Below are 24,356 nucleotides of genomic sequence, written 5' to 3' on the forward strand. Positions count from 1 at the left end.
GCGGAGCACAGTGCTCCACACACTGCATATTCAAAAGAGAGTCAGGCACATTCCTCCTCTAATTTCTCTGAGCTTCAGCATTCTCATCTGTGATATAATTATCTCGCAGGGCTGTGAGGATCAGAGGAGGTTAGATGTGTGAAACCACTCTGTAAACGGTAACGCTCTTACAAATGGAAGGTATTATCAAGAACTCCAAGCCGGGGTTTATTCTGTGATTGCCTCCTAAGCCGAGTTCCTAAGCGTGTGAGGCTTGCAATCCAATTTGCCTCCAGTTGCCTTGATTCGTTGATCAAATAATCTGGTGTGCACCCAGTGACCCCAGCAGACTCTTGAGGAGCTCAGGTCCCTCTAGGTGTGGCTTCCTGTCTTCCAGCCCAGCAGTGTGACATGGCTGGCAGTGGTTGGGGTGGTGGACTTGGGGGACGGCTCAGCTGGTAAGCCTTGGGACGTCTCCATGAGCCAGGCTTCTGGACTTGCTGCTGTGTGGCCTGTGAATTCCTTGGGCCTTGCTTTATGCTGTCTCTGCTGTGAACAGAGAGGGCGCTCAGTGGCAGTGTCAGCAGGGCCGGTTCCTCACTTCTTTCTTCATTTGGTCATCTGTATGGCTGTCCAGCTAGCAGTTAAATTCTGGCTCTTTGCCAGGCCCTGGGATCAGAGGGGACCAGACCCACTCTTGCTGGCAAAAGGTGAATGAGGCACAGACATCAAAGCAGACTTGAGAGGGATGATGAGAAAGGCCCTCCAGGGCTATCTGTGCTGGAAACAGGAATATATAGGAGAGTGGGCTAGGTCTGTCAGTGCTGGAGGCAGAGGACAGGAAAAGCCTCAGGGAAGGGGAAGGATGAGTTGGGTTTTAGAAGATGAGGAGCCAGGATTTCGGGACCTGCCTGGACAAAATAGTGATACCCATCTCCACAAAAAATTAAAAAATTAGCTGGGTGTGGTGGCACATGCCTGTAGTCCCAGCTACTTGGGAGGCTGAGGCAGGAGGACTACTTGAGCCCAGGAGTTTGAGGCTGCAGTGAACCATGATTGTACCATGATTGTGCCACTGCACTCAAGCCTGTATCTCAAAAAACAACAACAACAATGACATTGATGAGGAGCAGCCAGGTGGGTGGGGAGGACAGCCCTGTGCTGTGCATGCTGTGGGGAGGGGACAGTGAGGATGGCCAGGTGAAGCGCTTGGGCTTGTCGTCAGCTTTAGCCCTGGATGGTCAGTGGCCCAAGGCCAGCTCGCGCTTCCTGTACTTGTGCCGGGTCAGGCACCACACGGGGGTTTACCTCTCATTTGCCCTCAGCTGGGTAATCAGCAGAGCTCCGGGAGTCTTACTTTGGGGTTCAGCCCCAGCGCCTGCGCTTTCTGTGTGGCTTAGGGTAAGTTACTTAACTCTCTGGACCTTAGTTTCCCCATCATAAGTCAAGGATAATAACAGCATCCACCTCAGTCTTCTGAGGATTGAACAAGAGAACCCATGGCAGACTCTCAGGAGAATGCCAGGCGTATGGCAGGCACTCCATAATGCAAGCTGGGGGCAGCATCAGCATCCGTATGCCCCGTTTACAGATGATGAAACTGAGGACCAGAGAGGGGTATTGAAGGACATGTAGCTCCTAAGCACGGGGCTGGTATTTGAACTCACCTTTGCTGCCTCTGCTTTCTGGGATTGTTCTAGTCACCTCCCTGCTTGGGAGCTCCAAAAAGGTAGTCGTGTAACTGTGCCAAGGCCTTTCATCTTTTTGTGTCTTAATGAGCTCATCTGTAAAATGGCAGGAGCTCTGATATAAGTTCCATGAGGGCAAGGAATTTGTTTTCTTCCCTTGTTTTCTCCAGTTTGAATGCATAGCACCTGCTCAGTCGACCACGCTCTTTGTGGGTCTCCTTGAATCTTGGGATGTGGAGAATCTTGGAGGGGTCCAACTGCACTCCCCCACCCAGCCCTCACCTCCAGTCTGTGCAGGAGGCATCCCTGTGGGGGACTGGGGATTGGTTAAATGTGGCCAGGTTTGTGAAAGGGCTTTGGAAACTCTGCTGGGAGCTAAATCAAAGTTATGGTTGTTCCATATCTGTTGAAATGTTTGTATTTACACTGTCAGGTAATGGTCATGGGCTTGCAGCTTGTACGTTTGTTTATTATTTATTTATAAATCATAAATCCAGAAAGGACTTGAGGAAGCCTACAATAAAAGATACAAACAAAGTGAAGCTATTAAAGCAAGACAGACCATGGAAAGCCACCCCAAAAGGAGAAGGAAGCCTGTCAATCAAACACAGAACTGACCGCTGTTCCCAGCTGGTGCCTCACGTCTTGTTCTGCGTGCTGTGTTCTCGCAGACCCAAGGCAGGTGGCACAAGGTTGCTCGGTTCTTGCTGTCCAAGAGAAGCCAACACAAGTGGCCTCACATAGGCATGTGGGATGGCAGGACAGTGGTACTCAGAGGAAAGGCAGTTAGCTTCTTGTCTCAGCTGCCCAGGGAGGAGATGAAGATCATAGGAGAGGCCAGGGGAAATCTCTGTCTGAGTCAAGTTAAGGAGAGGTCACATGTTCTTTCTAGGGTGGGCTGTGGCAGGGCCACAGGTCCCTGGGCCAGACTGCCAGAGTTGTTTTGCTCTTTTCTGTGCCTCGGTTTCTCTTCTGCCAAGTGGCTGTAACAATACTTAGCTCACAGAACTGTTGTGAGGATAAGTGTTGTGGTTTTGGCCAGGGACCTGGACCTTGCAAAGTGCTTTTGTTAACCTGAACTGTATGGTCTGTGTTTCTCATGGTGAATGTTGTATTTCTTAAATGGCTCAAGTCCTTCACTCAGGTCCCCAAGTTCAGAGGAGGTGCCGCTGGAGGGGTGGCAGGATGGGGTCTCCCCTCATGCCCTTGGCTCTGTCCACACTGATGTTGTCAAGTGTGGCCTGTTTGTTATTGCCTAAAAACACTTGAGGAGTTCAAAGCAAAGGGAACACACTTTTTAATTATTTCCCTGCTTGTCTCCAGCAATGCTGTTGTCAAGGAAACCAAAACCTTTGAAAAGGTTTTCAGCTTCTCGGTCGGAAGAGGATACTTGTACAGTGCTTATATTGTTGGTGGAAATGGACCTGTCGTTCTGTAACAAAATCTGTTTCTTTTAAAAGGGCTTACTTCCTTCACTTCTTACAAATAGACTTTTTTTGGCCTTTTAACAGAAGATGGAAAGTTGTTACTGGTATTTTCTCTTTAAAGAATTGCCTGCATTCTTGACATAGTATTTCATTCATTCAACATCTGTTGTGAGACTTGGGTGCTAGGAATGGGAGTGTGATACAGAGATGAATATAGCCTTTCTGGAAAGGCTCCTGGCTCATTGAAAGAAGCAGGTGGACAGATCATTATAGCGCAACGTCATGACTGCTCTGAAGGGTGGTGGGTAAGGTGCTCTGGGGCATAAAGAACAGCCTGAGACGGGGAGTGTCAGCGAGTCACAGGAGTCCTAGAGGATGGGTAGCCATTGCTCAGCAGCAAAGCAATGGAAGAGCATTCTAGCAGAGGGAACAGAGTGTGCAAAGGCAGGGAGGTGTACAAGAGCATGCTGCCGTCAGCAAACTGCAAGGTAGCTGGATGAGGCTGGGCATCGGATGCATAAAGCATGAGGAGCAAGACAGGCTGGAGAAGACTTTTTTTTTGTTTTTGAGATGGAGTCTTGCTCTGACGCCTAGGCTGGAGTGCAGTGGTGTGGTCTCGGCTCACTGCAACCTTCGCCTCCCAGACTCAAGCAATTCTCCTGCCTCAGCCTCCCGAGTAGCTGGGATTACAGGTGTACACCACCACACCCGGCTAATTTTTGTATTTTTGGTAGAGATGGGGTTTCACCATGTTGGCCAGGCTGGTCTCAAACTCCTGACCTCAAGTGATCCACCCCCCTTGGCCTCCCAAAGTGCTGGGATTACAGACGTGAACTGCCACGCCCGGCCCGGAGAAGACTTCTGATCAGGAGTGGGGAGTGTGAAGAGGTTGCAATGCACACTTTTCAAAGTGCATTCCATTTCTGCCCAATAGAGCCGTGTTTCTTGACGTGCAGAGGCATGTCACTCCTTTTGTTCTTGCTTCAGAGGGAAGGGACACTGCTAACACACTGGAGTTTAATAATTTACTTTTGCTGCAGGAGTATGGACTTCACTATAATGTTTCAGCCAGCATTCCAGTAAAATTTTATGATAGTTAAGCCCTATCGGAGCATTGGTTTTATATGAAAAAGATAAATCATTGTTAGAAAAACAGGAGTCTTAACTTTTAAACACCCCTTGTTATTTTTCTTGTAAAACTTTAAAAAATAATTTCAGATTTATGGAAGAGGTATAAAAATAATACAGAGAGTTCCTATGTACCCTTCACCCAACTTCTTTGAGTGGTAACATCTTGCATAACCTGGTGCATTTATTAAACTAAGAAATTAACATTGGTACACCTCTGTTAATTAAACTGTGGACTTTTTTTTGCATTTCACCAGTTTTTCCACTAATGTCCTTTTTCTGTTTCAGGATCCAATATAGGATGCCATATTGCATTTAGAGAGCTCTTGCTATTTAATAAATAATTTGGTTTTTTGGGAGTGGACTGGGCAGTAAGGAATGGACTGGAGCTTGTCCTGGCCACTAATTTTGAGTTCCCTGTTCTGAGCAAACCCCACACATCCTGGCTGATGTCCCATATCAGGAGACCAGAGCCTTGAAGCTACAGTCAAGCTCAGACTGGATGTCTTTTGGTTTTCAAGACTTGCTTCCTAGTTCAGTCATGAACAAGACAAGCAGAAGGTTTGCACCTTAATGAGACTTACAGAGCACTCACTTATAAAGTGCCAATAGTGACTTGTCCTTAATGGTAGCTGTTTAGTGATAACAGGTTTCTCATTCCTTTTTTCTTTTTTTTTTTGTTCTTTTTTTTCTCCTTCTGGATTTAACCCAGCCAGCCTTTTGGGCTAATGTTGACATTAGCTAGAATTCGGATTTAGACTGCTTACCACATTGACGTTTTTACACAACCTTCCTGTGGTTTATCGGATAATTGAGTGTGTCTTGAGGCAGTAACTGAGTGGAAATGTGTTGCATTTAATGAGTGAAACTAGAGCATTCTTTGCATACTGATAGATGCACATCTGTAGGTGATTTTTTCAGACAAAAGCCCCAGCTTGGGACGTTTCCTTCCATTCCTTTCCCTTCCTTCTCTTGCATTTCTCCCCTTTTTCTTTCTCTCTCATTCTTTCTCTCATGTCTTTTTCTGTACTTTTTTCACTCTGCTCTCCTTTGGCCTTCCACCTGGTCCTGCCTCTGCCTTCCTTTTTCTCCTTTGCATTTCCTCCTTTCCATCCCCCTGTGCCCCTCTCCCTCTCTCTTGCCAGTTCCTATCTTCTATGCCTTTCCCTGCAACAGGCCAGTGAAGCTGTTGCCACGGAAACAGAAGCCCAGCAGAAGCTCTGTTCTGCTTTCCGGATGCTTCTAACGATGATGACGCAGATAATGTTGATTTCTAGAATCAGCTAAGCCCTGGCCTGTGGCCTCTGGAGTCCCTTCATTTTCCAAAGGCCAAGCTGATGCCACAGCTCATCATTCTGTTAGTAGATGGTCATTTTTGATTTCAAAATTGAAACTTCAAAATTTTGAGTAATCTGCTTCCCTGTGGCTCCAGAAGACTGGTTGCAACCATGTGAAAAAGACTTACTTGAATTTACTTATATTAACTGAGGGAAAAATACTAGATGAAGGGGGTGCGGGTGCTGCAGGTTCCAGGAATAACTTAAGTTACACATGGGAGAGGGTTAGATGCATTTGTTGAATTACTGGGCTGAATGACTGCTTTTAAAGGACTTGGGGGAGGCCGGGCGCAGTGGCTCAAGCCTGTAATCCCAGCACTTTGGGAGGCCGAGGCGGGTGGATCACGAGGTCAGGAGATCGAGACTATCCTGGCTAACATGGTGAAACCCCGTCTCTACTAAAAATACAAAAAAAAAAAAAAAAACTAGCCAGGCGTGGTGGCGGGCGCCTGTAGTCTCAGCTACTTGGGAGGCTGAGGCGGGAGAATGGCGTGAACCCGGGAGGCGGAGCTTGCAGTGAGCCAAGATCACGCCACTGCACTCCAGCCTGGGAGACACAGTGAGACTCCGTCTCAAAAAAAAAAAAAAAAAAAAAAAAAAAGGACTTGGGGGAAAGAGAAGTACAGTTGAGGCCTTAAAAAAGATACTTAATTTAATGAATGTTCAGTGAGGACTGGCCATTTCCGAGACATGGGGTCAGGTGCTGTGGGGCACCAGGAGTGTGAAAGGCACAGTTCCTCCTCTGGTGGAGTAGCTTTTTAAGTGACAGAGCTGGGGCATGTGTGTCCTGTACTGCAGTGACATTCCTTGATACTTGTCATGGTAATCCAGTGAGTGCAGCTGTTGTCAGTTCTGCAGTACAACTCACATGCCTGCACATTAACTGGGCTTTGTGGCCCCCTTGGAGGGCTGTTGGCTCCTGGTCCTCAGTGGAGCTGGTTTATGATGGTGGCAGCCTTGCTGCTCCTTTCCGGGTTTGACTCAGGCCCAGCTTGTTGGCATTAGCTAGGATTTGGAGTTTTGCCATGCAGCCAGCACCAGCTAATAGCCCAGCAAGGAAGAGTTAGTTCGTGGATTATATTTAAGTTAGTACTTATTCCCAAAGGTAACTTTGTTTAATAAAAACCTTAAGCCCTTATTACTGTGTTTCTGGGTATCCTGGCTCCAGTGTGTAAAAATAAGACTTATAAAATCCAAACATTATTTGTGAAAATGCAAAAACATTTTCATTAATACAGGGTGTGATAAAAAGCAAAAGGCACTTTCCATCTGTGGCTAAGTAGTCTTTCTCCACTCGGGTCTTTTTATTTTCATAATCACTTTGCACTGATTTAAATATTGCCCTTTCAGTAGTGAATTTTAAAGGGAGGAAGCTTTGGTGTGTGAATAACTTTACAACTACCCACAGTATTTCTCTCCAGTTGCTATGACTTAAGTTGATAATGGACCCCACACAGTAGTCACTAATGTATGATAATCTAAGAGTGTTTTTGTTATTGTTTTTATTTTAGAGGAAAGGTTTGAAATTAGCATAGTAAATCTCTGTGGGATCTTTGCAAATAAAAGAATGTTCACGTTAAAAACAACTTTCAAGAAAAATGTATGGTAATGAATAAAACATCAGTGAGTGAAAATAAGCGTGTTTAATTATTCAAGTAGAAGTAGTAATTTAAACTAATTATTGCTTGCGGATTTCATAATTCAGTTTTTGTCTCACAATAATATTTCCTGTGGGCCTCCGGGGCGCGTCGGCGGCTGCTCGCTGTTCCTGGGGCGGGAGAGACCTCCCCCTCCCCGTGGCTGCAGCCTCTGCTCCACCGAGCCAGAGCCAGAGAGGCCCAGTTTCTGCTTCCGCCGGCCTCCTCGTGGCCTCAGTCCACATTGATCCTCCTTGCATTGCCTCATCAGGCATTTCCTTGCTTATCACCTTCTCTTGTTAATTCACGCATCTCAGACCAGTTCTGTCCACTGAGGTCTGAGTGTCGGGGGGGCTGGTCCCCTGCCTCCTCCCCTGTGTCTTAGACTTCCCTGGCAGGGGTGGCCCTGAGCACCTTGCCCATGTGCCCAGGAGGCAAGTCCTTGCCATTCAGGGCTGCCTCAGGTTGGGTCCCCTCCAGGAGGCTCCCCCGCCTGGGGATTGGTCATTTCTTCCTTCCCAGCGCTTTGTACCAGCAGGTTCTGGTGGTAGTAAGAGAATTACAGAGAGAATTTGTTGGTTGACATTTTTCTTTTTTTGGGCTTCTTTTTAGTTTGTTTCTGATCCTAAAGGAAGAAAAACATGTTCATACAGAGGAATGGAAAAGTACCAGAGAGTCTGAGAGGCAGTAGGGAGGACAGTTCATCCCCTGGAACTTGCACCTGGCTTCTCTCCTCCTGGGTGGCTCTGCATGTGTCTTAGTTCTGCTTATTCTCTGTATGCAGGCACTTGCCATTTTCTCTGTGGAATTCGAGGGCTTGGATGTCATTTTTAGCATGGACACCTGGGAGGGGCTCAGTTACATTCTCCTTGGTGCACCTCCTGGGGTACAACAGGCGTTAGTAGGTGCTGATGAAGGAGTAGGAAGTGCTGAAAAGCACTTTTGCTCAATCGTGCGAGGCTTTTAAAACCCAGTTATTACTGCTACTCCCATGAATGCCCATAATGGCACAGGAGGTTTTCTGAATCTTTCTTTATTGCACAAATGCTCCTGGAACAGATCTTGACAATTCAGGTGAATTATTATTCTACCCCTCAGAAGGTAAAGGGAAAGCTTTCTATTTGTAACTTTTTCTTCCCAAGTGTCCTCTGTCAAAAGGTAGTGACATCTTCTCTCCTGATATGTGACAGCCATTATTACCTGGCTATAATCATGCACCATTCCGTCTCACACCCGAAAGCTTTCCATCCAGCACGTCAGAGGGACAATCTTTATTTAAGACATCCTCCCCCACTTTTCTTTGTTATTACTTCCTCCAAAAACAAAACAAAACAAAACAAAACACCAAAAAAACCAAAAAATCCCCTTGGCTTTAAAAGCATGATCTGGGCTAGGAGTGACTCATTCCTTTGCAAGGTTATTGACGTAAGCAGGGACAAGACAGGTGGGACACGGGGGTGGACAGAGTGATGTGCTGTCAGCCAGGGGCCAGGGGGCCACATGGGGTTCTGCTGTTTACCAACTGAGCCCTCGGCAGGCCAGGCAATCTCTGGGTGTTGGTTTCCTCTTTTGGCAAACATAGAGGCTCAACTGTGTTCTCTGAGACCCTTTTAAGCTGAGTAGTTTTGTGATCTCCAAACTAACTGTAGCTAAATGAGGTAATGAGAGAATTACAGGTGTCCCCCGAACTCTTCCTGCAGGGTAGTTGAAATGAGCATTCATGATTCTGAATCGGTTTTCTCTCCCTGTGAGCTCCAGAGGAAGTCACTAAGCAGAAAAGTTACTAACACCTCCTGACCACCATGGAGCAGAGCCAGGGGCATGAAATAAAATGCCATAGGGATGAGACCCGTGCAGCCAGCCAGCACTGAAGGAGATCTGCTAGGAGGACACCCTTAGGTTGTGAAGGGTCCAGCCCTCTCTGAGGGGTTGACAGCTGAGCTTCATTACGTTTTTGACCCTGTCTTGCCGACCTCAGGGCTTCTGTATCAGTAGTGCCCAACAAATGGTTGTTGGGGTGAATGAAATTTTCTCTTACGGATAGTGTCCTATCCTTTCTACCAAGCAGGCTTCCTCTCGGGGAAGAGACCATTCTTTTTTATTTCTTTGAAAACTGATTTTTTTAAGAATAGAAATACAAATTAGTATTTGATGTACAGAGAAAATTGAGTCGTTTTCCCATGCTCTGGATCTGGAGAGGCCGTATGTGGCTCGTCTCTGGATCCTAGGGAGCATCAGCCTTGCTGCGGGAAGCAAAGCGGGCCAGGGCTGCATTGAATTAGAATGACCTGGCTGCCTTTCCAACCAAAGCACATATGGCCAAATGTTGGGGGAGTGAATTGGAGGCAAAAGCCTTTGGAATTATTGGGATTGTTGGGACTCCTGGGAAGGAACTGGGCAGACTTGTGTTTGAGCCGTGGCTCTTTCTACCCTAGGTCTGGGGAAGGTCCTCTGCTTCTCCCCCACTGTTTCTTGTAAAGTGGGGCTGGCATGCTTAGCCTGCAGGGCTGTTGTGCATGGTCAGTGAGATAGCGGCCTTGAGTGGTGCCCAGAGCTTAGCACAGAGACAGCAATTCTGGTTCCTTTGAAGATGGAAAATGAATATGTATCATTTTGCAATGATAATGTAAAATCAATGTGGAGGTGTGATTCCATTAATAGATTGCTGATGAACTCAACTTTTTAGGAGCCCGTTTGTTGCTTAGAGTGAAGCTGGCTGGAATGAGGCAGAATTAGAATGGCAGGCCCACTCTTCTAATTGAAACGCACATGAAGTGCCTGGCCCTCAGACTTCCATCGAGATGATTGCAGTGATCAATATTCCAGTTTGCTTGGCTGGCAGCTTCCGGGGAATAAGAATGGATGGTGGACCCAGGGAAAGTACTGCCAAACAGAGCATTAAGTTAATTCCTGTTTGCCTGGGTTCTGGCCTGCCTGATGAAGTGCCTTGAGTAGAATGAGGCAATGTTGGTGCGGACTTTATCATGGGCTCTACCCAGTATCACAGGAACTCAAGGTGGCTGCTCCCTGACATTCACTTTTGGTAGCAATTAGAACTCCCACTTGCTGAGATTCTACCATGTGTCCAGCCCAGTGCTGGGCCCCATACACACATGATTGGTCCCCTGAAACCTCTGAGGTGCCGATGGCATGCCCCAACCTGCGTCCGAGGACCTGGGGCTGAGAGGGCCTCAGGGCACAGTGCTGCAAGGTGGCAGAGTTGGGAATGGAGTCCAGGGCTGTTTGCTCCCTACGTCTACATTCATTCCACTCTCCCATGCCAGCCTGTAAGTGTAAAGCAGATGTTTGCAACCTGGGTTCTCATTTTCCTGTAGAATCAGTGTTACTCATGGCAGTGAGGGCCTGGTCCCAAAAGCTGGGTTTACCACTGACAGTGTCATTTCTCATGTGGTTTTCACCTGGGCCTTACCACCATGGGAGGCAGAGCGCACACCCCTCTGGTGTTCCTGGCTGGGAAACAGGGGCCGCTACCTGTGGTCTGCGTGGGCCAGGAGGGTCAGCAAGGCCCTTGGGGGAAGTGCAAATGCATCCTTATCTCTGTAGTGCTTCCTCTCAGGCATAGGGTCCGCTGGAGGCCTGGCGTTCCCATGGGGCTCGCTTCGTGTGCAAATGTTCTGTCCCAGTTCAGTCTGCTGACTGGAAGATGTTGACCTGACTCTGTTTCTCTAGGGCCATGATCCTGACTCTGAAAAGCCAAGTGTACACCCCTCGCTCCTCCTGCCTGCATTCTCCTTCTGTTAAACATGGGGGCACCCACCCCTCTCCCCTGCAGCTGTGGCCTCTGCTGGGCCCATCCCTCCTGTGATTGACATGGTTATTCCTTCCTCGTATCATTGTCTGAACTTGGCCCTGGTGTGTTTCGGCCCCTCCTCTTAACCCTCCTAGCTTGTGTCCCCATGCTAGTTCTGTCTTTCCTGTGCTCGCAGAATCTGTCTGTCCTCTTGCCTCCACCTCAGAGGCTTCTTCCAGTCTCACCCCCTCGTTCTCAGAAATGAATTTTTTTATCTGTGGAAGGTGGCAGCTGGCAGCCAAACGAGGAGCCTAAGTCTTGGGCAAAGCTTCAACAAGGACGCTGAGCTCAGAGGCCTAGGAATCCTCTTTCTGTCTCATCTTTTTTTTTTTTTTTTTTGAGATGGAGTTTTGCTCTTGTTGCCCGGGCTGGAGTGTAATGGTACGACCTCGGCTCACCGCAGCCTCTGCCTCCCGGGTTCAAAGGATTCTCCTGCCTCAGCCTCCCGAGTACCTGGGATTACAGGCATGCACCACTACACCTAGCTAATTTTGTATTTTTAGTAGAGATGGGGTTTCTCCATGTAGGCCAGGCCGGTCTCCAACTCCCGACCTCAGGTGATCCACCCGCTTTGGCCTCCCAAAGCGCTGGGATTACAGGCATGAGCCACCGTGCCTGGCCTCTCTGCCCCATCTTATAGGCACCCTGGGGCCTAAGGATGGGGCTGGGGTGCAGGGGATGGGGAGGGAGGCTGTGCCCCCTGGAGGATCGATCACTAACTCTGTTATATTTCTTCACTATAATCTCATTTTGGGCTGCATTCTGCTTTTGTTTTCATTTGGGAGCCCTGCTTGGAGGCCAGCACTAACAGATACATGCAAGGGCAGAAGCAGAGCTGGCCGTCGGGAGGTGGGGTAGCCTGCAGGGCCTAGCTCTGTGGTGTGTGGATTGGTGTGGCAGTTGCCCTTCCTGGCAGCAGCTCTTAGTGATTAGGCTGGGAGGAGCCTTGGCTTTAGGTTTTCTTTGGGGAAGGGTGGATATTAGTGCTTAAGAAATGCCACTCCCAAGGAAACCCACCTGGATGTTTTTCTCTGTTTCTGGCCATTTGGAGGCAGGGCCAGGCTGTGCATAGGCTTTTGAGTTTCTCAAGTGCTTACATGGGTCTCAAAATGATGATGCAATCAATCTGTTTCTTGCTTGTGGGCCTGGGTCCCCCTCAGAATGGAGATGTGCTCCATGGGCTTGCCTTCAGAGAAGATGGTTAGCAGGGTTGTGGGAAGGAATGTGTGGTAGACAGAGGTACAGGCTCCCCAAGGCTTAGAGGCTTCAGAAGCCCATGTCAGGCACATGGGGCCCAGGTTCAAAGCAGGGGATGGAGAAGGGAGGGTTAAAGCCTTCCTTCTGACATTGATATGTGTGTCCCAGCCCTGGGACCTGGAGCAGTTGGCTTCGCAGGCCCCTTGGACTGTTGAATATTGGTGGTGTGGGTTTGGCTGAGGAGCACAGGCAGGTGTGTTTGCCATTCTTGTGTACTCAGGACGAGTATGAAGGGCAAGTCAGTGGCACAATTCGAGTCGTCAAAGTGCTACTGGTACCCGAGCATTTGCTGTGTGCCAGATCTTCACATGGACAGCGTCAGTTTTCATGGGAGTCACTTTTAGGCATTTTATCTCCATTTTGCAGTTGAAGCAGTTGATACTTAAGATGGTGGTGTCTTTGTTTAGTGTGAAGAGCCAGGAATTGAGTGGGGAATGCCCTTATGGCAGCAGGACAGTGGCACCAGGTCCCCCTAGGTGGCTTGTCCAAGGATCAGAGTCTAAGGCTACATTGCTACCAAGTAGCAGAGCTGGAATCAGTACTACTCAGCCTCACACATTTTACTCCCTGTGCCTCTTGAGAGCTTTGGCCTGTCACATGTGTGCAGCTGTAGGAGCCCAGATTGTGAGTTGGTCAAGGTCAGGGCCACACCCTGCACTTCCTGCCTTACACAGAGTAGGTGCTGGACAGATATTTGTGTCGTGAAAGCGTGAGTGAGTGAATGAAAGATACACCATGGGGATAGGAAAGTAAGGGGCAGGCCCCAGGGCAGTTGGCAGATGTGAAATGTGGTTTAAAGACTTGGCAGTAAATCTGTGGCTAGGCCCCCCTTCTCCTTTTGTTCCCTTCTTCCTTCCTTCTTGGGATTCAGAAGTGCTCTCTGGTCAGAGGGCTGTGGAGCAGGAGCAAAGCTGCAGGTGTGAGAAGGACCCTGCCATGCCAGGGCAGCTTCAAGGAGCTGGTTTGCATGGAGTCAGCAAGAGGGTGGCAGCAGTTTTGGGATGGAATGAGTTGAGCCCGAAGACAAAGGTCGTTGAAGTCCTCCCAGGAGAAGAAGATCAATGCCTGGGCTGAGCCTGCAGTTAACATGTTAATAGTAACCGGAGAGTTTCTGAGAGATTAGGTGATGATATATACTCAGAGCTCAGACAGTTAATTTGCATTGTGTCCTATATTCCTGAAAAGTTGCTTTCAGATTCTTATTGATGTGCTCACATTTTTTGGGGTAATTGTCCTCCTTTGACATTAATAACCCCCCTGTTTACTCTCAGGCTCACATACCTCTCAGAGTCCAGGAGACAGTGACGGAAAGCTTTTAATTCAAAGCCCTATCCATCTTCCCAACTCAGGTGAGACGGGGACTAGAAAGTTGGTCTGGCTGAAGCTAAGCAAGGCCAGCCTTCTGGGTGTTGGGTGTCAGGTTCTGGAGGGGGCTGGCAGTCATGGGTGGGGCTCATGGATGGTTTTAGGCTCTTCTGCCCCCTTCTTCAGTGTGCCCTTGTGGGAAGCCAGTGCATTTCCAGGGGAGCTGCTGGAGGCTGCTTATGGCATGCAGATCAAGGAAGACCCGAGGACCACATGCACCCTGGGCGCTCTGGGTATGTTGTTTCTGCAGGTTTTGGAAGCAGCTGTCCCCCAAAGCATACAATTATTAAGAGCAAGGACCACAGTTTCACACTTCAGTACCCAAACAGGCCCTGACACCCAGTTTGACTAGGCTGAGTCTGGGTGCCAGAGATGAGAGCTGGGATTGGAGATGTGGCCCGTCCCCGCTCAGGAGCTGGTGGTGCTGAGTATGCTGGGCTCCCAGACACATATGTCACGGTGAGCTGTGGGAATGACCCTTGACTCTGATCCTGATGGGAGTGGGAGAGGGTGCAAGAGCTGGTTCTTGGGACAGGGGAGGGTTTGTGAGAGCAAGAGCACAAGTGCCTGCATACCAGGCACTGGGGGTAGGGGTTGGGGTAGAGAGTGTGGTGATGGTAACAACCTATAGTCATGGGGCTTGGGGCCTTCTGAGGGATGTGGGTAAATCTGGAGTTTTTCCTATAGGAACGGGGAGCCATGGAATGTTCGTGAACTGGTGTATAAAATTGAAGAGACAAACCCTAGGGAGACCTCATCTGACACTCCTGTGATAATCTAGGCCTCAGGATTGGCAGATTGGGATGCTTGTGTTACCCCTAACTTTAGATTGCTCTGCTACTACCCCCCTCCATCACTGTAGATTCCCACGATTTGAGAATCAATGTAAGTACGATTTAGGGGCTTAGAAACTCCTGTATTTATTGAGAACCCACTTAATTTACATGTACTGAGTTTCAACATTGCACAACTCTGTGTGGAGGGGTCAGGGTGGAGGAGACCTGAGATGACAGAAGGCCATGTTCTCTAGGGATGGTCTGCAGCCCTCAGTGCTCTTTTCCCTCCAGCGCCGCCTCCGTTCCCCCCTCCAATCCTTGCTCCCCCCAGTCTCTATAGCTGAAGGCCAAGGCAAACTGTGGGGTTGTGAATATTTACGCAGGCCAGCATAGAGCTCAGTGACGCAGCTGAGAGCCACGCAAGTGTTTGGTGACTCATCAGACCTTCTCCAAACACTTGTGATATTTTTCTCCTCTGAAGGGCCGAAAGCAATTAGCACTTAACGATAGTATATGACGCCAGAAGACTACGCAAACCTTCCGGCTCATCTTTTCTGTGCCTTTTGGGTGTTTTGTGTTTTGAAAAACTTATGTGAATTATTTTCCCTTTTGTAATGTTTATTTTATTCTGATTATTAAAATAATGTATGCTCATTGTAGAAAATACATAAATGCATTAAATGGGAAATAAAATGCATGAATTATTTTTCCATTACAATCTTATTAGGAATGTTTTGCTTGGGCAAAGGAGATTTGGAGCGCTAGACTTATTTTATTTGAGGCGCTTGTCGAGATAACTGAGATCAGTGGGTTGCAGCCTGTGCTTTAGGGACTCCAAGGGCTTCATAGAAATTTCTAGAGGCTGCCTCCAGGGTGGGGGATTTGGGGAGCTTAGGACCCACCCCCAGGTTCCTCCCTCCAAACAGCTCTGCCGTTTTCTGTCTCACGACTGGGCTTTTTCACATGGCTGCCTCTGAGAGACTGACTCCAGGGCTTATCAAATTGGAGACCCAGTAATCTGGCTCCAGCCTCTCATTTTACAGGTGAGGAGTTGGAGGCCACTGGTTACGTGTGTCTGGTGCAAGGTGATGTGGTAGCTTAGGGCTAGTCTTCATGCTTTCTAGGCCTGCATTGCCTTTTAGTATATGAATCAGTTAGAAATATTGGCATTTTAACTTCAATGCCATTGTCACAAGCTATGTCACCATGCAGAGGACCCCTCCACCCACCCCAGGAAGCTGATCAAGGGTCTCTAAAGGGCTCTCTTTTGAGGGAAGGGGACACTGCAGAGCGACTGGCTCTTGAAAAGATGAGAAGTAAAAGCCCCATCATTGCTGTTAGGTGCACAAAGGAGGAGAAATTGCTCTGGGTGATCCCTGGTTATATGAATAATGAGAAGAAATTAAGTAAAGGCTGTGTTTCCTGACACTGATGTATTAGAACATGGAGTAACTTTCTACAGGAAATTGGAACAGGGATCCCTTTAAATTGAATTTGAAGCTGTGAATAGCAAACCTGCATTTGGCCCTGTGTGTCCTAATGCAAGTTAAGTAAGCAGTTTCCTGGGTAAGAGTTAAGTACTTTAGGGATATGGGTTAATGTTGAGGCCAATGTGGCTCAAGTTAATAAATTGCCTCTCGCGTGTATTGTCTGTGAAGATGCAGAAGAGTAATTTGCTTCCTGCGGAGCTGCTCCAGAATTCTCATACTTAGTTTATTAGATTTTTGGCCCAATACATTTGTTCCCTCTCATTGGTTTTGTTGATAATAATTACTCACCCCCTTCCATGTCTCCACTGATTTCTCTTGGTTTTAATTGTTTTCAGTAGCCACAAAAGTTTACCATTTCAGAAAATAAGTGTTTTAAAATAAGAATACTCTGGGCCAAAGCCCATCGGAGTTTCCAGAGGGAGATAGTCAAAGCTCTATTGCTAAAGTGATTCTGGGGGCAGTGGCCACTGAGATTAGGAAAAAGCCAGAGCTCCCTTCGTCAAAACACGTCAGTGCTGGTCCCTGGCCTAGGGAGCTCTCTGGGAACTGGCTTCCTTAAGTTTACATATGCTCTGGAAGCTGGAGTGAGGGTGTATGCGGCAAGGGCCTCCCAGGGAGACGGTGGAGGACACAGAGGACTGGCCTCCCTATGCTGCTGGTGTTTGGTTCTTGACCCTGTGGGCCCAGGGGGTGGAGAGAACATTGAGAATTGTACCCACCACTAGGCACCATGTGAGGGGCCAGCAATACCTAGCTCACAGTCTAATAAATCAGTTAATTAACAGGGTAATTACAAGTTGCAAAGTAGTATTTCCTGGGAAATAGAGAAACATGGCTGGGTGGGTAGGGGAGAAGACAGCATGCAAGCTGAAGTTGGAAGCCTGAGGAAGACATGGGTCTGTCCTTCCTCAGGGAACAGCCAGTGCAGAGGCTGAGAAGAGCTTGGTGTGGCAGGAGGTAGAATGCAAGGCAAGATTTGTCTTCAGATTATTCCTTATAAAGAGAGTGTTCGCTTTATACTTGGGCCTTTAAGAACTTTCTTAAACTACAGGACGCTTACTTTTGGATGTGAAGTTTTAGCAGATTTTTTTTTTTTTTTTTTTGAGACACAGTCTCACGCTGTCGCCCACACTGGAGTGCAGTGGTGCAATCATGGCTCACTGCAGTCGCTATCTCCTGGGCTCAAGCGATCCTCCTACCTTAGCCTCCTGAGTAGCTGGAACTACAGGTGTGCACCACCATGCCTGGCTAATGTTTGTATTTTTGGTAGCAATGGAGTCTTGCCATGTTGCCCAGGCTGGTGTGGAACTCCTGAGCTCAAGCAATCTGCCCGCCTCAGCCTCCCAAAGTACTGGGATTATAGGTGTGAGCCACCCTGCCTGGCAAAGCAGATCTTTTGATACTTTGTCCAGAAAGTAATTTGTTTCAAATATTTACCCATCACATGTTTAAATAGTCTCTGGTAAGCCATTTAATGGTAGATCCATTCCTGAAGGCCATGTCGCTTTGTGCTAGGCTTAGACCCCAGCTTCCTAGCTCTGTGCTGCTGGGCAAGCAACCCCAAGGTGCCTCTGTTTCCCCGTGTGTGAAATAGAGAAAATAGCACAGACGGTCTCATGCTCTTGGGTCGCAATTCCCTCAGTGCCACTGTAACGTTTTTCACAGTACTCCTAGGCCAAATCAAACAACTTAATTAACAGTCCTGTTTACTAAGGAGTGAGGACCAAACAGCTTAAATACTTACGTTGTAACAACACCTGTTGGTTCGCAAACATTGAAAGTAGGTTGGATGCTGCCACCCTCATGGCCTGTTCCACATTGATTTTCACTTTTTTTCCCCTTGAGATAGAGTCTTGCTCTGTCACTCAGGCTGGAATGCAATGGTGCAGTCTTGGCTCCCCGCAACCGCTGCCTCCCAGGTTCAAGCCATTCTCCTACCTCAGCCTCCCGAGTAGCTGGGACTACAGGTGCTCACCACCACACCCAGCGAATTTTTGTATTTTTAGTAGAGACAGGGTTTCACCATGTTGGCCAGGCTGGTCTCAAATTCCTGACCTCAGGTGATCCACCCGCCTTGGCCTCCCAGAGTGTTGGGATTATAGGCATGAGCCACTGTGCCCTGCCTGATTTTTGCTTTTTATCACAGCACCTATTGAAAACCCAGCTTTGCAGAGATACGATGTCATCTAAAGCAATGCAAAGGATCCAATGTTGAATGTAATGTTGAAACCTCAGCTAGAGTCTGCATGTTGTCTAGCAGATATTGCTGTTGCCCTTAGAAGGGTAAAATATCCCAGCCTGGGCAACATGGTGAAACCCCATCTCTACAAAAAATAGAAAAAATTTGCTGGGTGTGGTTGTGGGCTCCCGTAGTCTCAGTTACTCAGGAGGCTGAGGTGGGAGGATTGCTTGAGTCAAGGAGTTCAAGGCTGCAGTGAGCTGTGATTGTGCCATTGCACTCCAGCCTGGGTGACAGAGTGAGACGCTGTCTCAAAAAAAAAAAAAAGAAAAAAGAAAAAAAGGTAAAATATCCCGTGGTGCATTATTTGGGAACTGTGGTGATAGTATTGACCTGTTTGGTTTAGTGAAGATGAAAGGAAACGGTATTAGGTACTCAGGAATCATTGTTGCCCTCAATCTCCAGGGTTCCCTTTAGTAGACCTAGAAACGTGTCTAGGAGTGGTGAAAACACTGCTTTTGAAGATGTCTAGGGAGAGGTGCATTTAATTTCTTCATGAGAGGAAAGTGGAAAAATACAGTATTTCTGAGTTTTATACTAAGTGATTTTAAGTATGAGTGTGCATCTAAGTTAATAAATTAAACATAAATACAGACATTCAGTTATTTCTTCAACATCTCTACATGTATTTGTATTTAATTGTTTGTCTCTAACCTTTCTGTTGTGTTTTTAATCTTTTTGTTGGGAAAATGGGTAAAGTCTCTGTGGTTTGCCTTATATTTGGGATGTTAGCAAAGGGAAGAGTGTTTTGAGATGGGGTTGATGCTACAGGCAGGCCAGATCACGAAAGACCCTTGTAGGACACAGTAAGCCTTAAGGTTTTATTCAGAATGAAATGGAAAGCTGCTGAATGTGGTTTTTGTTGTTGTTGTTGTTGTTGTTTTTGAGACAGAGTCTTGCTCTGTCACCCAGGCTGGAGTACAGTGGTGCGATCTCGGCTCACTGCAACCTCCACCTCCTGGGTTCAAGTGAACCTCCTGCCTCAGCTTCCCAAGTAGCTGGGATTACAGGCGCCCACCACTAGGCCTGGCTAATTTTTGTATTTTTGGTGGAGACGGAGTTTCACCATTTTGGCCAGGCTGGCCTCGGACTCCTAACCTCAAGTGATCTGCCCGCCTTGGCCTCCCAAAGTTCTGGGATTACAGGCGTGAGCCCCACACCTGGCCTGAATGTTTTTAATTTTTTTTTTTTTTTTTTTTGAGACGGAGTCTCACTGTGCCTCCCAGGCTGGAGTGCAGTGGCGCGAGCTCGGCTCACTGCAAGCTCTGCCCCCCGGGTTCACGCCATTCTCCCGCCTCAGCCTCCCGAGTAGCTGGGACTACAGGCGCCCGCTACCGCGCCCGGCTAGGTTTTTTTTTTGTATTTTTAGTAGAGACGGGGTTTCACCGTGTTAGCCAGGATAGTCTCGATCTCCTGACCTTGTGATCCACCCGCCTCGGCCTCCCAAAGTGCTGGGATTACAGGCTTGAGCCACCGCGCCCGGCCTGTTTTTAATTTTTGAAAAGGTAAATTAACTCTAAGGAGATATAACTTACAATAAAATGCAGCCTTTTAAGTACACTGTCAGATGAGTTTTGACAAAGCTGTACACTTATGCAACCATCGCTCCAATCAAGGCACAGAACCTTTCCCCTGGCCCACAGTGTTTTGGGTATCCTTTATCAGCCCATCTTTTAGTTCCACCCCCAACCTTAGCCCCAGGCAACCACAGATCTGCTTTCTGTCATTGTAGATTGGTACAAAAGTAGCTGCGGTTTTTGCCATTACTTTTTTTTTTTGAGATGGAGTCTTACTCTGTCACCCAGGCTGGAGTGCAGTGGCACAATCTCACCTCACTGCAAGCTCCGCCTCCCAGTTTCACGCCATTCTCCTGCCTCAGCCTCCCGAGTAGCTGGGACTACAGGTGCCCACCACCACGCCTGGCTAATTTTTTGTATTTTTAGTAGAGACAGGGTTTCACTGTGTTAGCCAGGATGGTCTCGAATCTCCTGACCTCATGATCCGCCCACCTTGGCCTCCCAAAGTGTTGGTATTACAGGCGTGAGCCACTGCGCCCAACCTTGCCATTACTTTGGATGGCAAAAACTGCAATTACTTTTGCACCAACCCAGTAGTTTTTCCTGTTCTAGAATGAAATATCTAAATGGAATCATGCGGGGTGTAGCCTTTTGTGTCTGACTTCTTTCACTTAACAGAATGTTTTTGAGATTCATCCATGTTCAGCCATTCATCCCTTTTCATTGCTGAGTAGTATTCCACTGTATGAAAATACCAGAATTTGTTTATCCATTCTTCTGTTGATGGACACATTTGGTTTGTTTCTAGTGGGCTGTTAGAGGTAGTTCTTTTTTTTTTCTTTTTTTGAGACGGAGTCTCACTCTGTCACTCAGACTGGAGTGCAATGGTGCTGTCTTGGCTCACTGCAACCTCTACCTCCCAGGTTCAAGTGATTCTCCTGCCTCAGCCTCCCTAGTAGCTGGGACTACAGGCGGGCACCACCACGCCTGGCTAATATTTTTTTATTTTTAGTAGAGACAAGGTTTCACTATGTTGGCCAGGCTGGTCTTGAACTCCTGACCTCATGATCTGCCTGCCTCGGTCTCCCAAAGTGCTGGAATTACAGGCATGAGCCACCACACCCAACCTAGAGGTAGTTCTTTTTTTTTTTTTTTTTGAGGCAGAGAGTCTCTCTCTGTCAGCCAGGCTGGAGTGCAGTGGCATGATCTTGGCTCACTACAACCTCTGCCTCCCGGGCTCAAGCAATTCTCCTGCCTCAGCCTCCCGAGTAACTGGGATTACAGGTGTGTGCCACCATGCCCAGCTAATTTTTGTATTTTTAGTAGAGACAGGGGTTTCACCATGTCAGCGAGGCTGGTCTCGAACTCCTGACCTCAGGTAATCCACCCGCCTTGGCCTCCCAAAGTGTTGAGATTAGAGGCTTGAGCCACTGCCCCCGGCCGCCTAGAGCTAGTTCTTAAATGAACATTGGTGTGGACTAGACTTTTTTTTCATCTTTCTTAGGTACATATTCAGGAGTGGAACCGCAGGCTCATATGGTAATTGTGTGTTCAGCTTTGTAAGAAACCACCTGCTTTGAGTAAGGGGGTGACACCATCTTATTTACATCTTTAAAAGGTCCCTTTATTTCTAGATGGAGAATGGGTCACGAGGGACTGGGGTGGCAGGGAGAGCAGCAAGGGGGCAGAGGCAGCTGTCAGGTGAGCAAGGCCAGTGCTTGCTGAGGATGATGGGGATAGTGGAAGGCGCTAGCTCTCACGGGTGGTTTGGGGACAGAGTAGCTGAAGCTTGGTGATGAACTGGATGATGCTAGGAGTCAAAGATGATTTCAGGTTTTGGCTTAAGCTACTAAGGATGAGATGGTGCTACTCACAGAAAAGAGAGGACCCTGGAAGCTTTGAGCATGTTAACTTAATTTCTCTGAGGCTTACTTCTATTCTGTCAAGCAAGACAGGCAAAGAAATATTAGTCTTGTTTATAAACTAACCAGAGAAGGGGAGGAAATGGCTCAGATGGTCAACAGGCAGTCTAAAGGCGTATGTGTATGGGAGGTACGTAGGCATGCTGGTCGTATGTGCACAGTACCTGCTGGGACACAAATCTCCATGGGTCTGTCATATTTCTGCGCAGTCTTCTGAGCAAGGCATGAACAGCTGATTTGCTCTGGCCTGTCTTTTCAAGGATGTTTGAATAGCATGCAGCCTTGGAGAGTGGAGATAGCATTTCTCTCTGGAGCAGATTTATTTATATTCCAGGATAACAAAGACAATGTCTCCCTTAGGAGCAGAGGTTGGGCAGGTTTATCAGCAGCTGCTTATATAAGATTGGGGCATCCTAACGTCAGGACTCTTCTTTGTAATGCATCCCACTGTGTGTATAGGTAACACTTTGCCTTCATGGGATCACTATGGGAACTGGGGCTTCAGGAACTGGTGCAGCAGTGTTACCTAGGCTACTACTACTGCTGTGAGTAATAAACTGTTTTCAGTCTCTGACCCAGGGATCTCATGCCTTCTGCTAGTATGTATGAAGCTGTTGCAGGCTAACTTGGTAGTTTGCTAGCAGAGTACTGTCTCAAAGCCCACACAGTTCATGACAGTGCCTCTGGTTGCCAAGCATGATTCACACAGCTGATGTCCTCCCTGCTCTGCCGCTGTCCTTCTTTTCTTCTGCATCTCTGTCAGTGCACTGCCACCGGAATCTTTACTGAGCACCTAGTGGGTGTCAGGTCCAGGGACAGCAGATAGAGTGGGAAGCCAGATATGGTTCTAGCCCTCACAGAGCACCTGTCATTCAGTCTCTGTGTCCAGTCAGCCACTCAGTTGTGACTTCTCTACTTAGCTCATCTTTATCGAATTCATCTCATTCCTCGCTGCCGTTTAGTTTCTCCCTGTGAAGGGTTTTCATTTTCATGGTTGTTGTAAGAGTAAGAGGCAGTACAAGGGAAGTGCCTGGTATAGTTCCTGGTAAATAGTAGATGCCCAAATTGTGACTACTGCTGTTGTAATTTCTATTATTACTTATTCTCAACTCTGATTGTCATTCCTTGATGTAAAACCTTTGCTGTTTGCCCTCATACTACAATACAGATTGCAGCCCAAACAGTACAGGATGCAAACCAACCTGTGTCACTGGCCCATTCACCCTGCCCCGATTTCTCTTCTTATCACAAGCTGCCTGCTGTGTGCCTTGAATTCTTTCCAGCTCTTTCCCAAACATGACACACCCTTTCAGGCCTTTGCCCTTTCCTTCCTTCTTTTCAGGCAAAGGCTTCCTTATCCCCTTGGACTTGGCTCGAGGGTCTCCTCTCTACCCATTCCTTGAGGTTGCATTTCTCCCTTGTCTCCAGACTGCATAAATGGTAGTGTGGCCTGTGTTGCTGTAGCATCACGTGTACCTGGGCTGTGCCCCGGCAGTGTTCTGTCTTTGGGCTCACTGGGAAGGGAGCACTGGACCATCATCCCCAGATGTCCAGGGAGAAGCCTGGTGCTCGTTACTGACTGTAGGGTACTTTTCTCTAGCAGGCACTTGGGGCTCACTTGTGGCACCCAGTAACTTCACAGTCATGAGGTACTTGATTTGAACCGAGGAGAAATGTGTCAATACCTTTCCCAGGGAGAGTCACTCTCACAAACCTTGGTCTGGAAGGCCCATCTTCGCCCAGGGATGAGATCTTGGGTAGATGATTTAGAAGTCACAGTATTCCTGAAAACTGGTGACTCAACAGAATTATTTGACTTTGGGAGAAAGAGTCCCTCCAGGGACAATCCAGCTACTGCAGGCCAGGGGCCAAGCCTTGGTGAGCCAAGCCTGGGCCCTGCCCCTCCCTTCTGCGTGGGCCTAGGGTTGTTGTGCTGGTGTGTGGCATGGCCGGAGTCCTCTGCTCATTTCCTTATCATCTGTTGCCTGTGCGTGTCTCCTATGCCAGGCCTGGTGCTGACACTAGCTCAGGGAGAGAGGCAGCCGTACGTGGAGGAGCTGCTTAGTAGGACACTCAGCACGTGCCACATGCTTTGCAGACTTCTCAGTCTCCCAGTCACTCAGGGATTTGTGGGACTGAGTATCTCAGGTCCATGGTGGTCAGGTGAGGGCGCAGGGCTAGAGATGGAGTGAGGTGTGGGGCTAGGCTCTTTCCCATGACCCAGGTGCCCCCTCCCACCCCCACCACCCTGTTAAGACCCTGAGCAGCCAGGCTGGTTGCTCTAGCCACTCTTCCCTGGTGACTCCCGCTTCCAGCTCTGAGGCTACTGAAAGTCACCTTCCTCCTCCAGGGAGGGAGAGAGCTGCCTGAGCATTACCTCTGCTTGTGGATGGGGGTGCTAGAGACCGAGCCTTTTCCTTGTTCTCTCTGCCAGTGAGGCTCTGGAGAGTGAGTCAGGAGCACGACTGCACAAATCGCCCTTAATTTGATACTGTGTGATTGGTCTGCAAGACAGACACGGGGCTGACATTGCATTTTCTGCCCGACTTCTTCCTGGCTACAGTGACCCTGAGCAGTTCCTAGCCTTCCATCACTTCTGTTGTGGACAGGCCACTTAGGCTCTTGTGCATGTGCTTATAGGTTCTCGTGAAGGTTGTTCTTGGTTTTCTTATGTCTTTTTTTTTTTTTTTTTTGAGACAGAGTCTCACTCTGTCGCCCAGGCTGGAGTGCAGTGGCACCATCTCGGCTCACTGCAACCTCTGCATCCCGGGTTCAAGCAATTC

At 48.1% G+C, this 24,356-nt stretch overlaps 1 protein-coding gene across 6 annotated transcripts in view; it reads left to right on the plus strand.

The window, feature by feature from the left end:
* WDR25 (WD repeat domain 25) overlaps positions 1-24,356 on the plus strand; it is a 152,158-nt gene that overhangs the window by 17,471 nt on the left and 110,331 nt on the right. The window contains exon 2 of one of the 6 annotated variants that reach the window (XM_025391752.1): positions 2,991-3,064. The exons of the other annotated variants lie outside the window; for them this stretch is intronic. Within the exon in view, the coding sequence (XP_025247537.1) occupies positions 2,993-3,064 (72 nt within the window). The 5' untranslated portion in view covers positions 2,991-2,992. The remainder of the gene's footprint in view (positions 1-2,990; positions 3,065-24,356) is intronic. 6 annotated transcript variants of the gene reach the window in all.

Source organism: Theropithecus gelada, chromosome 7b (assembly GCF_003255815.1).
Source record: "Theropithecus gelada isolate Dixy chromosome 7b, Tgel_1.0, whole genome shotgun sequence".
Classification (NCBI taxonomy): Eukaryota; Metazoa; Chordata; class Mammalia; order Primates; family Cercopithecidae; genus Theropithecus; species Theropithecus gelada.